Below are 16,775 nucleotides of genomic sequence, written 5' to 3'. Positions count from 1 at the left end.
TACTACACCGTTTTATGTGAGGGACTTGAGCATCCTCAGATTTTCGTATCCGCAGGGGGTCTTAGAACCAATAAAGATACTGAGGGACTACTGTACCACTTAAGAGTGAAAATTGCTTTAAGTTTTATAATGAAATTTTTGAGGACATGTTGAATAGTCGAATTGAATGACTATTGATCTCAGACTTCATTGATTAAAAAGAGATATATAGCAGTCCTCCGGCTCCGCGGAGGGCGGGGCGGCGCGGCGCCTGGCGCTCCGGCCAGCGGCTGGCACGTGGGGCGCGCGGGGGCTCCAGCTCGGGTCGGAAAACGGGGGCCGAGTGCTCTTAAGAGGCGGGGATGGAGTTGTACGTTGCATTTGAACTCTGTGGAGGGCGGTCTTGGCTCACTTGTAAAGCTTTAGTGTCTTCTAAGCTGGAGGAGCTTATTTAATGAAAAGTGCCATAGGCCGAAAAACCAAACATGAGGGTAACAGGTGCTGCAAAGTTGGTGGTAGCTGTGGCAGTATTTTTGCTGACATTCTATGTTATTTCTCAAGTATTTGAAATAAAAATGGATGCAAGTTTAGGAAATCTATTTGCAAGGTCAGCATTGGATGCAGTTGCACGTTCTACAGAACCTCCCAGATACAAATGTGGGATCTCAAAAGCTTGCCCTGAGAAGCATTTTGCTTTTAAAATGGCAAGTGGAGCAGCCAGTGTGGTGGGACCCAAAATCTGCCTGGAGGACAATGTTTTAATGAGTGGTGTTAAGAATAATGTTGCAAGAGGGATCAGTGTTTCCTTGGTAAATGGAAAAACAGGAGATCTAATAGACACCAGATATTTTGACATGTGGGGAGGAAATGTGGCCCCATTTATTGAGTTTCTGCAGGCCATACAAGATGAAACAATAGTCTTAATGGGAACATATGATGATGGAGCAACCAAACTTAATGATGAGGCCCGGCAGCTCATTGCTGAATTGGGGAGTACATCTATTACTCATCTTGGTTTTAGAGACAACTAGGTCTTCCGTGGTGGATAAGGCATTAAGACAAAAAGCCCTTTTGAATAGCACATAAAGAACAATAAGGACACAAACAAATATGAAGGATGGCCCGAAGTTGTAGAAATGGAAGGATGCATCCCCCAGAAGCCAGACCGATGTGGAGAAAATTGAAGGGAGTACACTTTCACTTGCTAATGGGAAAGCCCTAACCGAAAAACTACATGTAAATATTTTAAGAGCATGCAGCCGTCTCGGTGTGTGCATGACCATTATCTCTTTTGATATCAGGATTATTTATTGCTAATGTAAATAGACATCTTTGTAAATAGTCATCATAATGAGCAAATCACTGAACCATTTCTAAGCACATCTCCCTAATGGTACAATGTTCAGACTGCGATGATAATGGCATCTTTTAATTCTAAAAGCATTACCCAAAGGATAACTGAACAGATTTGAAAAATATATTGATATATATAGTAGTCGCTGTGAAAATCTATCATGGAATAACGTGGATTTTAGGGAGGAGACTGTTTTATATATATATATGTTATATATGGCCTTTTGATGATATTATCTTTTAAATTAAAAAGATATTGGGCTAAAAAAAAGATATATGTGTGTGTGTGTACATGTATATATACATATACACACACATGAAATACACACACATTTTGTATATGCACACACACAGACGCACAACGATTTACTGCTTTTGGGCATAGGAAGCATATTTCACTAAGTTCCATGTAGCATGAATTGCACAGAACACGCCCTAGGAGTTGGTTTAGCCATCATCCATCTGAATGGTCATTTCCTTCTTTACACAGCTGGTTGGCAGTTTGGGCTCAACCTCCAGCATCCAACAGGAGGCATTCTTGAAAGAGAAGTGTAGTGTCACTTCAAGAATCACTTAACTTTTCTTGTTGAAAGCGGTAGGACCAAATGTAGCCATGTCGGATGAGAGCCAGCTGCTTCTGAATAGGCCCACTCCTTTCCTGGGTTTTGGAGGGTAGCCCAGCAGATAAGCAGAGCTCTGGAGCCCTAATACTGGGGTTGCGGTCCAGCCTACTCCACTTACCGGCAGTTTGACTTTGGACAAGCTACTTAACCCTTCCCTTGCCTCAGTTTCCTTTCCTGTGGATGGGTATCATAATAATACCTACCTCTTAGGGTTTTCTGCTGTTGACCTAAAAATAAATAGACTGCCAGATATTTCTCCAGCAAAGATGGATTTATTTGGGATCAGCAGAGAACTGCATTTTGGGGCCTGCAACCATGGTAAGCCATGTGCAAGTTCCTTCGTGGCAAAGGAAGGAGAACACTTTTATAGAGAGGAGAAGGAAGTTGGGAGAGCGATAATAAAGAGTCCATGGCTTTTCATTGGCTGAGTGCTTACCAGGAAAGAAGAGGAGTCTTTTTCTTCCTGTTGTGCTCTGCTATCATTGCAGGGCATGAAAGCTTCCCCTTCTGGTCTCCTGGCTCTATTTAATTGAAGTTTCTGTTTATTAATTTTTTAAACTGCAGTAATTAAATAGCTCAATACTTGTAAAACGCTTAAAAGAATACCTGTCGTATAGTAAATATCCAATAAATTTAGTATTATTATCATCATCATCATCATCATCACTACTAGGTAATTACGATGCCTATAATCCTGAAAAAGTCTGCTATTAGTTCATCATCATCATAAATCATCTCTTAAACTAAGGCTTTATGCTTTAGTTACAGATGCCAGTTCTTGGTGCTCTTCTGATTCTGCATTAGTGTTATTAATTACCATAGTTTTACATATCACCCATATTTAAGTGACTTCCACATCTTTGCACAGTTCTGGACTCTAGGTCTGTGCTATACAGAACCCTATTTCCAGGTGGTTACCAGAATCTTTACTTTGATGTCCTATGGGTACCTCAAATAAAAATGCCCAAAATTGAACTTAGTTTCTCCCTCTGATCCTTATTTTCCCAGTTAAAAATGTTTAAAACTCTTCTTCTTCTTGCTTTCCTTATTTTGCTTATAATGTTGCCCTGGGTTGAACATTATCCCGCACAAATTCATGTCTACCCAGAACCTCAGAATGTGAACTTATTTGGAAATATAGGGTCTTTGCAGATATAATTAAAACATCTACTAAAAGTTAAAATGAGGTCATACTGGATTAGAGTGGCCCCTAAATCGAGTAATTGGTGTTATTATAAGAAGGCCATGTGAAGCCAGACACACACACACACACACACACACACACACACACACACACGCACAGAACAAGATATAGGCAGAGATTGGGGTGATGTATCTACAAGCCAAGGAACTCAAAGGATAGCCATCAACCACCAGAAGCTAGAAGAGGAGCATGGGACAGTCTGCCTTAGAGCCTCCAGAAAGAACCAGCCCTGCCAACACCTGGATTTTGGACATCTGGCCTCCTGTACGGTGACAGGATAAATTTTGTTGCTTTAAGCCTCTCAGTTTGTGGTAATTTGTTATGGCAGCCCTAGGAAACTAATACAGACATCGTCAGCTGTTACTAAATTTAGAAGTCTTAGAACCATCCTTATCTGTATTAGTTTATAAGGTCACCAGTCATATTGAGTTAAGGGGTCTACCCTACTCCAGTATGACTGCATCTTAGCTAATTATATCTGCAATGACCTTATTTCCAAATAAGGTCACATTCTGAGATATCAGGTGGTTAGGACTTCAACATATCTTTTTTGAGGGGACACAGTTCAACCCATAACACGACCCCCTTCTTTTATCACCACTTCACATCAGTCACCTTCCAGGTATTGTATGTTCTACTGCAGCAAAACCTTTCAGATGTAGCCCTTGTTCATCCCAGGCTCAGCTGCCCTGGTTATGGCACAGTCATCTCTCCCCAGGATTATTGCAGTAACCTCCAGAGTGATTTTCCACCTTCATTTCATTCTTCATACATCCAATGAGTTATCTAATAAACTTCCAATCCGATTTCACTGAGACCCACCAGTGCCTTTCCCTAGCCACAGCGTAAAGTATAAACTAGCACAGAAGCCCTCAAGTTCGGCCCCACCTTTTCCTTCCAGCTGCCTCTCTTGCCCCTTTGTACCGTGTACCCCAAACCCGCTGGGCTAGTCACCCTTTCTTGAAAATAGATTTTTAGGTCTCCAGGCCTTTGCTTATGCTGTTCGCTATGCCTAGAGCACCTTTCATCACTTTAACCCCCTGCTGAACTGCTCCTCATCCCATAAAGCCCAAGTGAAATATCACTGACTCAGGTTGCTTCCACAATTCCATCACATAGAATTATTGAGCCCTTTCCTGTGTCTCTGTGACATCTTGTGACTCTGGATACTAATTTGGCACTAGGAAAGATTTAACACCTCTTATATGCAACAATTAACCTTGACAGTAGAAATAAAAGCAGCCGTAGTTATGGACTCACCCCCCACCATTGATATTAATATTAATTCACCATCGCAGCATAAGTAAAAAGTGTGTATGTGTATGTGTGTATAGATTTATATATACAAGATTTTTGAAATCTCCTTGATGTTACTTATATAATTACATTTTGTTGCAACCCACCTTATCAAAATAATTCTTAAACCTCTTTAGAGTGAAGGTATTTATTTTCTGAAATTAGCAAATATATACACACATAAATGTATCATATATACTATATACATATATATAAAGCATATGTGTATATGTATTTATACACACATATGTAAAGTAGCTTATCCCCAAGAACATACCTGGAATGATCTAGTGCTCATTTCATTGTTAGATTGAAGAAACAGTAACCAAGCAACCAGTATAATACGCTAGCAGTCTGGATTTTAAAAATTGAGTTCTTAATAAAGTATAGGAGGAGCTATCACTGCAATAATGCTGCATAACAACCCCCCCAAATGTCAGTAGTTCACAACAGCAGATGGTTATTTTTCTTGTCCATGGGCCCGTAGATCTGCTGGGCTTGGCTCCAGCTGGGCTTTCTCCACCTGTGTCATTCTGGGACCAGCAGCATCTTGGGCCATGTTCTTCTCATGGTGATGGCAGAGGCACAGAGGGCCAAGCCAAATCATGCCAGCACATTAGGGCCTCTGGCTGTGGTATATCTGCTAAGATTACATAGGCCAAAGCCAGCCATGTGGTCAAGTTCATGTCAAAGGGGCAGGCAAAAGGACTCCATAGGAGGTTCTGCAAATTCACATGGCAGAGAGCACAGTGTATAATTCTAATACAGGGAAGGACGAAGGATTGAGGGCAAGAATCCAATCTACCACAGGGTCCTTATGATCTGAAAGTCGATGGTAGAAATATCTGCTTTGGAAATAAACTGCTTAGCCAAGAGCTTGACAGGGAACAATTTGATGTTGCATTTACAAAGCTGCACTTTGAAATGTAGTTCTAATTATATCCATCTTTGGGTTTTTTTCCCGGAGATGTGAAGATGAGTGGCTTGGGATGCCATCACCTATTCCTGTGAAATGCATTTACTATTTAAACCTTTTAAAGGATGTGTTTGGCTTGGAGGATGAGTAACCATGCAGTTTGGGTTAACTCCCTTTGATTTCCTGATTTCCTGCTCTAATTTTGCCAAGTTTATTTCAGTAGATATGATTCCATTAAAAACAAAAAAACCAAGGTTCATATTGAATTAAAATCCATATTCCAAAATTAATCTCCTTTTGTCATTTCAGTTTTTCAGAACATCATATTATATTGCTGATGTACCAGCACTATTAAAAATGCCATTTAAAGAAACGTTGAGCATTCTTATTATACATATGATTTATTAATACCTAGAATCTTATGGTAATTTTCTATCCAACATAATTTGATTCATTACAACACAAAAAGAAAATGACTTTTGACAGCTATATATGAAATATAAAATCAAATTATATCAGAGCAATAAGTTGTGATTCTATTAAACATTTTTTTGAAATCTTTTTGACACACGCTTATTACTTATATAATTAAACTTTGTAGCAACTCACCTTTTCAAAATAATCCTTAAACCTCTGCAGAGTGAAGGTATTTATTTTCTGAAATTAGCAATGCTATGAGAAGAAAAAACCCTCCCTCACAACACATACACACACGAAAAATTGGGGAGAGAAATTAAAACATATGCAGTGTTTATGTTTTTAATGCTCTTTTAATATCTGAAGTTAGCTTGTTAACTTAGGAATATATGCATGTGTATATAATTATAGTATGACCAAAAATGTATTATGTCTGAAATATTTAAGGATGTGAACGCTGAAGATCTTCAGAGGTCTGTTTTGGTTCTTTCTCCACATATACATAACCGCCTACCCCGGAGGTTTTAATATTCTAAGACTACAGCATGTTTCCCTTTTGCTTTTCTCTAGTCCTATTTTTAGTTTTTTCTAGGACTATACATTATGAGTCTCAGCAGAACTTTTGTCATGTAGTGTATATTCGATTACAAGTCATAACCATGGATCTCTGGGAATTCAGTGTGAGAAGTTTGTCTCAGTGTACCCCATTTTTCAGTGCTGGGTGCTAGGTATCATAAATCCAATTGTCTGGTGTTCTCAGAGACGATGGAGGCCTATGGAGAAGGGTCCTCGACATTGACGTTCAGGGACTGCTCTGAGGGGAGGAAGAGCAACTGGTGACATCTCAAGGGCCCCTTCTATCTTCTTATTCTTTCACTCCACATTTGCAGCGTTTTGCCTAGAAATGAGCTGGCTTCTTGGCAGTCAGATGTACCAATTCGCTTGACAACAAGGGCTCCTTCATTTTTTAAATTTGAAGTTCATCAATAAACCATTTCTATATATAAACCTAGGATAATTCCACATGTGCCATTGTTAAAATAGATCCCATAGGGTTTTCCAATAAACTAGAATACTCAATTTATATACTAGAACCATTTACTCATAAAGTCTAATTTTGACTTCTTGATTTTTTTTTTTTCAAAGACAACTGACAGTGCCAAGCCATTTTGTCACTTTAAGATTTTCCATTCCCCAAAGAGCAAGCTTTTAGAAGGATGACACTTTCCTGGAACTTTTCAGGCTGACACATTCATCAGTTACCTATTCAACTCTTCAGTCAGTTGTCTTTCCCTCAAGATTTTAAATATGTAGATAATTTAGCCCTTGTATAGGCTTGTAATATAGTTCATTTGAGAAGTAGGAGGAGAAAAGGAAAGGAAGCAAGCCAGTGATATGCTCCTGAGTTTGTAGGATGACAACTGCTTGTTCTGTTACATAGATGTGTGTCACTGCCCTAGTTATTCACAGTACAAGCCCACAATTAGCAATTAAACGGCCATTATAGGAATCATGCCGATAAACATGATACATTGCAGTCATACAGACACTTTAAATAATTATTCTTTTTATAACTAAGCCATATACTGAAGGAGATTTATAATTTAGAGATAATATGCCCATTAGTAAAGTTTATGACCCAATAAACAGCTCCCACTAGTTAATAAATGCCAAAGCCATAAAAACAAAGACTATTAATGTAATAGAATTTCTGTACCTCCCTCTTTTGCTGGTGGTCTCAAGACACTGAAGGGAAATGCTATCTTAGGAAAAACATTTATTCTCGTTATGTAAATATCAATGAACTGTCTTACAATCCATCTGGAAATCTCCCAGCCCTCACCTCCTTGGTCCCAGGTGGTCCTGAAATGCTGATGCAGTCTGCTTAGGTTTCAAGCAGTAGATAACTCTGGTTTTCAGCACAAATAAACCCTGTGACTCAAATCTTGGGGGATGTGGGGAAGATGGCCGTAATTTCTGTGTCTCCTCTACCCTCCGAAAAAGAGAAATCCCAACTATTGCCATTATTCCAGAGTAATAACTTTTAAACGTTTCACCACCTTTGCGTACACTTAGATTTTTAGCTGCCTCTTCTCTTTCCTCTAAAAAAGAGAAATCTCAACTATTGTCATTGTTCCTGGGTAATAATTTTTAAAGAAGTTTCACAACCTTTGCATATACTTATATTTTTAGCTGCTAATATTTCTCATTTTGATGGAAAAACAGGTGCTGCCTGTGGATGTCTGGGTGAGTTGAAGGTTAATATAGGCAAACCTTTTGTACTAAGAACATTGTTTTTCAGTATTCCTGGAACCGTGGGAATGATTGATAAAGTCATTTGAAAGCCCAAATCAAATCATGTCTTTGCATAAGGAACTGATTAAAAGCTGTTGAAGTTCACATTAAATGGTTTGCTGAGTCACTGTTGTAAAGTATGGATGTTGTCAGCAGATTACTCATGTTCAGTGTTTATTTGCCTTTTTCCCCCTTTTTAACCTAACTGAACCGTTTGGACCTAACCGTTTGAAGAGCAATGTGGATATGTCTATTGGTTGACTTTATTTATTTTTTTTTATTGACGTATAGTTGATTTACAGTGTTGTGTTAGTTTCTGCTTTACAGCAAAGTAACTCAGTTATACATATATATTCTTTTCCATTATGGTTTACCACAGGATATTGAATATAGTTCCCTGTGCTCTACAGTAGGACCTTGTTGTTGATCCATTCTGCATATAATGCTTTGCATCTGCTAACTCCAAACTCCCAATCCATTCCTCTCCCACCACCTCTCCCCCTTGGCAACCACAAGTCTGTTCTCTATGTCTGTGATTCTGTTTCTGTTTCGTAGGTAAGTTCATTTGTGTCATATTTTAGATTCTACATATAAGTGATATCATATGGTATTTGTCTTTCTCTTTCTGACTTCATTTAGTATGATAATCTCTAGGTCCATCCATGTTGCTGCTAATGGCATTATGTCATTCTTTTTTTGGTTGAGAAGTATTCCATTGTGTATGTATATCACATCTTCTTTATCCGTTCATCTGTCGATGGACATTTAGGTTGTTTCCATGCCTTGGCTATTGTGAATAGTGCTGCTGTGAACATAGGGGGGTACACGTATCTTTTTGAATTATAGTTTTGTCCGGGTATATGCCCAGGAGTGGGATTGCTGAATCATATGGCAACTCTATTTTTAGTTTTTTTGAGGAACCTCCATATTGTTTTCCATAGTTGCTGCATCTATTGGTTGACTTTAGTGCTTATTAAGTAGTTAAAATTTTAAACAATAGAGAGGAGATAAAGAGCATTGTACTTTTAAGTATTACAGTAGTTTAGACATTTTGCCTACTTTAGTCTATGTATTGCCTCTGATCCAATTAATGTCAAACATACCATTCTCGGTCTTTGTTTGAAGTTGGTTTTTTGGGAGATTGTATTGCTTCCAGGCTTTATGGATACCTCAGTCATGAGTTTAGGATATTTATTTATTTATTTATTTATTTTTTAAAGTATAATTTCCACTTTATTGTCTTTCCAGAGAACAGTATTTCTTCAGTCTTTAAGGACTTAGCTCCTTACATGGGCTTTGGTGGAGGTCGTGGGGCAGCACCAGCAGGTCTAAATCGGGGTGGAGGTGTTCGGTCCTTCCGGGCTTCCCGAGAACGATTCCTGACTACCTTGCTGTGAATGGCACAACTCACGCAGTAATGCAGTTTCACATACAGCTTGGGAAGCACATAGGCGTCGAAAACACTCGCTTCGGAAATGTCCCTGACGGCTGCGGCCTCTACGATGTTCCGAATGACGAACTTCTTAATAGCCTTATCCTTGGGCACGCAACGGGCACAGTTGGTACAGCGAATAGGCTGCACGTGGCCGCGGCCCTTTTTGGCATGACCATTGTTCCTTCTTTTCTTGGTCATCTTGGAAGCGAAGAGGCGAAAAAAGGAGTTTAGGATATTTAAATTGCCCTTCCTTCTTTCAAATAGTAGGGAATTATTGAACAAAATGAAGTCTCTCCAAATTAAAAAAAAAAACAAACTCTTGCCTTTCCAACTTGGATTTATTTATCTTACTTTGAGTGAGGACTGCTTCATCATCATAGCCTTTTCCACTTGTTCCTCATCTCCCTGACCCCTTCTTCCATACATTCTGATTTTGCTATAAGTTGGCAGTAGGAGCCTTCACTAGTAGCTTAATGAAACAGTAGGGTTTTCCACAAAATATTTATGTTGCTTCATAGTTCAGAATCCACTGAATAATGAATAGTCACGTTCCCAATTATATGTATGTTCGTTTTAGTTAAGTATATAGATTCCTGAATTTTTGAATACCCTTTAGAATTGGTCTGCAAATGGTCCTTCAGACAGACAGCTTCCAAATGATGATATTAAACATATACTCAAGTAGTGAGTCTCTGCCCTAATACTTGTTTGGGCAAAGTTTTAATTGCTTCCAGTTGAAAGCAGGTTAAGACTTTCTCAAAAATGAGTCTCTTCAAGTTGACTGAGCATCTTCAGAAGCACAGTGCTTTTCAGTTCCCAAGAGAATGTGATGTGTAAAAATGGAAAACCTACTGAGGCAAGATCAATGAAGCTATTTAACAAATAAACCTGGAGTGATAATGGAGCAAACATCATTATTACAAAGGGTAACGCTGACTGTGCAATTAGTTTAAAAGAAATTGGAATTCACGCCCACTCGCCTTCTTCTACCAGGTTATATATTGGTTTAAATAAACATTTTCATTTCGTGTTCAATTAAGTTCCCCCAAACTAAGAGTTCTAACACTAGAATATGCATCTTCTTTGCATTTGTTCCTGGTCGCCAGTAAAATTCCTTCCAAGGGGACTGCCGAGCCCATTATGTGTCTGGTGCATGGCACAGGAAGCCAAGGGTCAGCGCTGCTGCTCAGAAGCAACTGGAAACGGCTGAAAAATGTGGCTGATGAAAAACTCCACAGTGGCTCTGCAAGCAGAGAATTAATGACTGGCTAGAATCAGTAGGAGCCTTTACTTCTAAATACTCATTAGTTTAAGCAGTGAGGCCTGATGTTATGCAAGTTATAGAGGGAAAAGGGGACCGCCCCTCCCCATTGTCTATTTTGAACAGAATATGCACATTTAACTCAAAGTGGTGAATGGTTCAAACACATCAAACCAACTATTCATCAGTCTCCCAGCTTCCTGAGCAACTGCTTTGCTTCTGTATAAAGCCAACAATAGAGGAAATGCTTGTTATGACCCCACTATAATATTAAAATCCAGAGGGGCTGATGGCTTGGTGAAAAACACAAAATACATTCTCCTTTAGAAATAGTTCCACCAAAGTCATCTCTGTGTGTCCTTTTTCTTACTTTGCCTGTACAAGAACAGCTGACTGAAAGAGGAACTTGATAAAATTACTTTTGCCTGCTTGTTTCTCCCTTGCTACCACCGTTCTTCCTTCTCGTTGTGAAGCCACTCCGTGCATACAGAACCGGAGCTGACAAGCCATTTCAGACTGCCGCAGATAGCGCTAGTTTGAACTATGACCAGAGAGTGCAGAGAGAGAAGGGGAGGGGCAGGAGATGACAACTGCAGAGGGGAGCCAGATGAGAATAGGGACCACCTTGTGTGTGTCACGTCACGTGTAAAAGCGTTCGAACGTCATCCTAAGGGCATGAGAAGTTACTGAAAGATTTTAATCTGGAGAATGAAAAGATCACGTCTGCATTTAAAAATCTCTGGCTGCTTTGTGTGTGTGAACTACAAGAGTGAGTTTGGCAGTGAGAAGGCTGAATAGGAGGCTGTTGCCAGAGAAGTGATGGCTGGTTTGGATTAATGTAACGTCAGCGAGGTTGTGAGGTTGCTGAGAAGTGGATAGATTCAGGACACGTTCAGGATGTTGAAGATAAGGGAGAAGAAGAAGTCAAAATTAGGATTGGGTCATTTTGGCAGCTGGGTAGGTGGAGTTGCCATGCATTGTGCTGGGCTATACCAGGAAAAAATCAGGTTTGAGGGGGAATCAAGAATTCTGCCTTGGGCATGCGACATTAAAATTAGGGTGCCTGTGGGACAGAGAAGTGGAGATGTTGATAAGGCAACTAGATGAACAGGTCTAAATCTCAGCAGAATGACCAGCGCTGGAGATGCACGTTTGATGGTAATTGTGAGCTTAGGTAAGATTGGCTAGGGGGAGCCTCTTGTCTGAGAATCACAGTGCCTAGTGTATTACTTACTAATTTTTTTTTAAAAGAGCTTTTTCTTGTCATACAATGAACTGCACATATTAAAGTGCACAATCTGATAAACTAATACATCTATGTACCCGTGAAATGTCATCCCAATCAAGATATAATGAACCTATTCCCCCCAAATTTCCTCACGCTCCTTTGAAATCCCTCCCTTCTACACAGCCCCGTTGTAGGGAAGGAAAAATAATTTTCCCTCTACCGTCCTGAGTTCTTGGATGAGACCCCCTGTAATAAAAGACAGATTAACAAGAGAAAAAACCCAGAAGGTATACATGGGAGATATCCAGAAAAAAGTAGTAACTCTCCAAGGTGACCTAAGCCACCACCTTAAATGCCATCTTCAGCTGAAGACAGAAGAAAGGTGTGTGTTGTGGAGGAGGGGAAGATGACCAGGAAACGCAAGGTAAACAAGGGTAAGATTTGTTTTGCAGGTGTTAAGTCAGCACTTTCTTCATTAATAGGAGCTTCTTGTGATTTTGCGCCACCCTCACTTCCTGGTGCAGAGAGGGTGACATTCTTACAAATGGAGATTTCCACTATAGATATAAACGTCCCTTACGAAAGGATAGCTTCTGTTTTCAGAGCTTCTCCTGTGTCTGCTGTGATTATTTCCCAAAATGGGCAGCTCAAAATAATCCTTATGCCAAAGAGGAGTATTTGGGGGTGGCATATTCTGCTAGTCTTCAACATTCCCCGGGCCACTTAGCTGCTTTCTGTCACTATAGAAAAGTTAGCATTCTCTAGAATTTTATATAAATGGAATTATACAGTAGGTACTTATTATTTTTTTTTTTTTGGTCTGCTTTCTTTCACTCAGCATAATTATTTTGAGATTCATCCATGTTTTTGCATATACCAGTATTTCATTTCATTTTATTGCTCAGTAGTATTCCATTGTATGGATATACCACAGTTTAACTCATTCACACATTGATGGAAATTTGGGTTATTTCCAGTTATTACCTATTACAAATAAAGCTGCTGTGAACATTTGTCTACAGGTTTATATGTGGATATATGCTTTCATTTCTCTTAGGTAAATACCTAGCAGTAGAACGGCTGGATCCAATGGTTGATATATATTGTTAAATAACAACAATTCAACAAAATGAGTAAATTTAAAGATCAAATTGGCTTTATTAAATGACTCATGAATGGGGCAGCATCTCATCTAGCAAATAGAAAGGAGCTCTGCTGAGCTGTAGAAAAGGTAAACTTTTTGAAGGTGAAATGGGGGCAGAAAAAGAAAATTATGAGCAAAGAATGCATTGTTTCAGGGACGGTCACCCTCCTAAGGGGAATGGAAGGGGCCTATTCGGGGGGCGGGGCAGGGGAGATTACCTCACCAGTGCTGACTAGGTAATTCCAGGTTGACTGGCTAAACGTTACATTCCTGGGTGGGGTGGGGGTGTTGAGGTTGCAGTTAGGCTAGGTATTAAGTCTTGGTTTGATGACATGGGGTTTAGCACATCATTTTGGGCCTGCTGTCTCCTTTTTAACGATGTTTAACTTTTTCGGTAACTGACAAACTATTTTCCAAAGTGATTGAACCATTTTATTTTCCCTTCCAGCACTGTATGAAGTTCTAGTTCCTCCATGTTTTTGCAAATACTTGGTATGACCAAGCCTTTTAATTTTAACCATTCTAATAGATGTGTAGTAGTGTTGCAGGAAGGGGGACCCCTTCCAGGGCCGAAGAGTGGGTTCTTGTCTAACACTCGGAAATGAGTTGTCCAAGGAGACACACGTGCTGACAATGCAAGAGACTTTATTGGGAAGGGGCGCCGAGCGGAGAGCAGCAGGGTAAGGGAACCCAGGAGAACTGCTCTGCCACGTGGCTCGCAGTCTGGGGTTTTATGGTAATGGGGTTAGTTTTCGGGTTATCTCTGGCCACTCATTCTGATTCAGGGTCCTTCCTGGTGGCGCGTGCATCGCTCAGCCAAGATGTATTCCAGCGAGAAGGATTCTGGGAGGACGGTAGGACAGATGGACTGGCGTCTCCTCTCTCCTTTTGACCTTTCCCGAATTCTTCCAGTTGGTGGTAGCTTGTTAGTTCCGCATTCCTTACCAGGACCTCCTGCTGTAAGATAACTCATGCAAGTGGTTACTATGGTGCCTGGCCAGGGCTGACGGTTTCAGTCAGTGGTTCCCCTAACAGTAGTATCTTATTATGGTTGCCTGTTTTCTAATTATTGAGTTTTGAGAGTACCTTGTATGTTCTAGATATAAGTCCTTTATCAGATATGTTATTTCTAAATATTTTCTCCCAAATTCTGGTAGTCTTTTTATTCTCTTGACAGGGCCTTTTGGAGAGCAAAAGTTTTAAATTCTGACTAAGTCTATTCTATCAATTCATTTTTTAATGGATTGTGCTGTTGGTGTTATATCTAATAAATCTTTACTAAACCAAGGTCACAAGGGTTTTCTTTTATGTTTTCTTCTAGAAGTTTTATAGTTTTAGGCTTTTCACTTAGTTTTGTAATCCATTTCTAGTTAATTTTTGTTATGATGTGAGGTATGGCTCCAAGTTCATTTTTTTCAAATGGGTATCCAATTATTACAGTACCATTTGTTGAAAAGATCATTGTTTCTCCACTGAATTGCCTTTGTACCTTTGCTGAAAGTCAGTTGTTGATATATGTGTAGATCTATGTCTGGACCTTCTGTTCCATTGATTTGTGTGTCTGTCTTTACACCAGTACCACACTGTCTTGATTATTGTAACTTTATAATAAGTCTTGAAATCAGTAGTTTTAATTCTCCAATTTTGCTCTTCTTTGCATAGTTTAATGTGTACAACATGTTAATTTGATACATTTATATATTGCAAAATGATTACCACTGTAGTGTTAGCTAACACCTCCATCATGTCACATAATTACCATTTCTTTTTTGTGGTGAAAACATTTAAGATCTACTCTCAGCAAATTTCAAGTATACAATACAACATTTTTGACTATAATCACCATGCTGTACACTAGATTCCCCAGAACTTATTCATCTTATAACTAGAAGTTTGTACCCTTTGACCAACATCTTCCCATTTCCTCCACCCCAAGCCCTTGGTAACCATTACTCTACTATCTGTTCTTTTGAGTTCAACCTTTTTAGATTCTACATAAATGAGATCATACAGTATTTGCTTTCTCTGTCTGACTTACTACATTTAGCATAATGCCCTCAAGGTTCATCCATATTTTTACAAAACGGCAGGGTTTCCTTCTTTCTCATAGCTGAATAATATTCCATTGTATATATGTATATCTTTACCCATTCATCCATTGATAGAAACTTAGGTTGTTTCCATATCTTGGCTATTGTGAATAATGCTGCAGTGAACGTGGGAACATAGATATCTCTTTGAGATCTCGCTTTTATGTTGGAGTAATAATTTTTAAAATTATTACTGTTAGAGTTCTGCTTCTGGCCAAGATGTAGTAACAGGGTCCAGATTTACCTTTCTCCCTGAAAGAACTGAAAAACAGGCAAAATATATCAAACAATGCTTTTTAAGACACTGGATTTCAGGTAGAGAAGGAGAGTAATCCATGAGAGACAGGAAACAAATGTGGCGAACCCCTCTATTGCCGCAGATTACTGCCTTGAGAAAGTTTCTGGCCTATGGCACAAGAAGAGGGAAACGAAATAGAATATGGTGGCCTCTCTGACTAGAAGAGATGGGACTGAGAGTCTAGGAATACCAAGGTTGCTAGAGTTCAAAAGGACATATTACTTGAGAGAAGAGAACTGCACAGAGATAGAGCTTCAGAGATCTTCAGAAGGCTCCTTGAGTATTCAGTGGAGTACTGAGCAGTGCATGTGTGTGAGGAAACTACCCAAGACTGGGGAACCTCATGAAAGGATTAGAGAGAATGGTACTTAGTGTCTGCACAAAGCTGATAATAGTGCCTATTCTCAACAACCTAACTGTAAAGTCTCTCATGGAGAATTGTACTCAGAAAGTTCTTGCCCCAATAATAAGGAATAATGAACGTTAGATTAAACATGGTTCTTATCCCACTTGACACATTTAAAAAGCAATACCTAAAAGGATCAAACTGTTTCCAAATAATTTAGCTATGTCTCACCAAAAAAAAAGCTTAAGCATATTGATAGAAATACATAAATATTCAGCAACCAAAAAGGTAAAATTCACAAGGTCTTGCCTCCAATAAAAAATTACCAGGCATGCAAAGAAAAGGAAACTTCAACTTACAACGAGGAAAAAAAAAAGAAATCAATAGAAACTGACCCAGACTGACACAGATCTTATAATTAGCAGAAATGGACAATCAAACAGCTATTAAAACCGTTTTCCAGGGGCTTCCCTGGTGGCGCAGTGGTTGAGAATCTGCCTGCCAATGCAGGGGACACGGGTTCGAGCCCTGGTCTGGGAAGATCCCACATGCCGCGGAGCAACTGGGCCCGTTAGCCACAACTACTGAGCCTGCGCGTCTGGAGCTCGTGCTCCGCAACAAGAGAGGCCGCGACAGTGAGAGGCCCGCGCACCGCGATGAAGCGTGGCCCCCGCTCGCCGCAACTGGAGAAAGCCCTCGCACAGAAACGAAGACCCAACACAGCCATAAATAAATAAATAAAATTTAAAAAAAAAAAAACGGTCCACATCAAAAAAATCTTTAAAAAAAAAAACCGTTTTCCATATAGTCAAAAAGTTAAGGAGAGACTTGGAAGATTTAAAAAGACACAACTCAAACTTCTATTGATAAAAACTACAATGTATGAGGTG

At 39.5% G+C, this 16,775-nt stretch overlaps 1 protein-coding gene and 2 pseudogenes across 3 annotated transcripts in view; 2 read left to right on the top strand and 1 right to left on the bottom strand.

Moving 5' to 3' along the window:
* The window catches only part of EFHC2 (EF-hand domain containing 2), a 208,047-nt gene extending 198,776 nt beyond the window's left edge, over positions 1–9,271 (top strand). Inside the window, 1 exon segment of the mRNA XM_082446706.1 lies at positions 5,421–9,271. Within this exon segment, the coding sequence (XP_082302832.1) occupies positions 5,421–5,522 (102 nt within the window). The 3' untranslated portion in view covers positions 5,523–9,271.
* On the top strand, positions 351–5,471 carry LOC309652585 (protein FAM3C pseudogene; annotated as a pseudogene). Its single transcript has one exon. The product of its transcript is annotated as a protein FAM3C pseudogene (transcript).
* A 9-nt stretch (positions 9,272–9,280) lies between the features above and the next one.
* LOC309652616 (small ribosomal subunit protein eS26 pseudogene) lies at positions 9,281–9,748 on the bottom strand (annotated as a pseudogene). Its single transcript has one exon. The product of its transcript is annotated as a small ribosomal subunit protein eS26 pseudogene (transcript).
* Positions 9,749–16,775: the final 7,027 nt, after the last annotated feature.

Source organism: Balaenoptera physalus, assembly GCF_965194825.1.
Source record: "Balaenoptera physalus genome assembly, chromosome: X".
NCBI lineage: Eukaryota > Metazoa > Chordata > Mammalia > Artiodactyla > Balaenopteridae > Balaenoptera > Balaenoptera physalus.
This window is presented reverse-complemented; position numbering and strand designations above follow the sequence as displayed.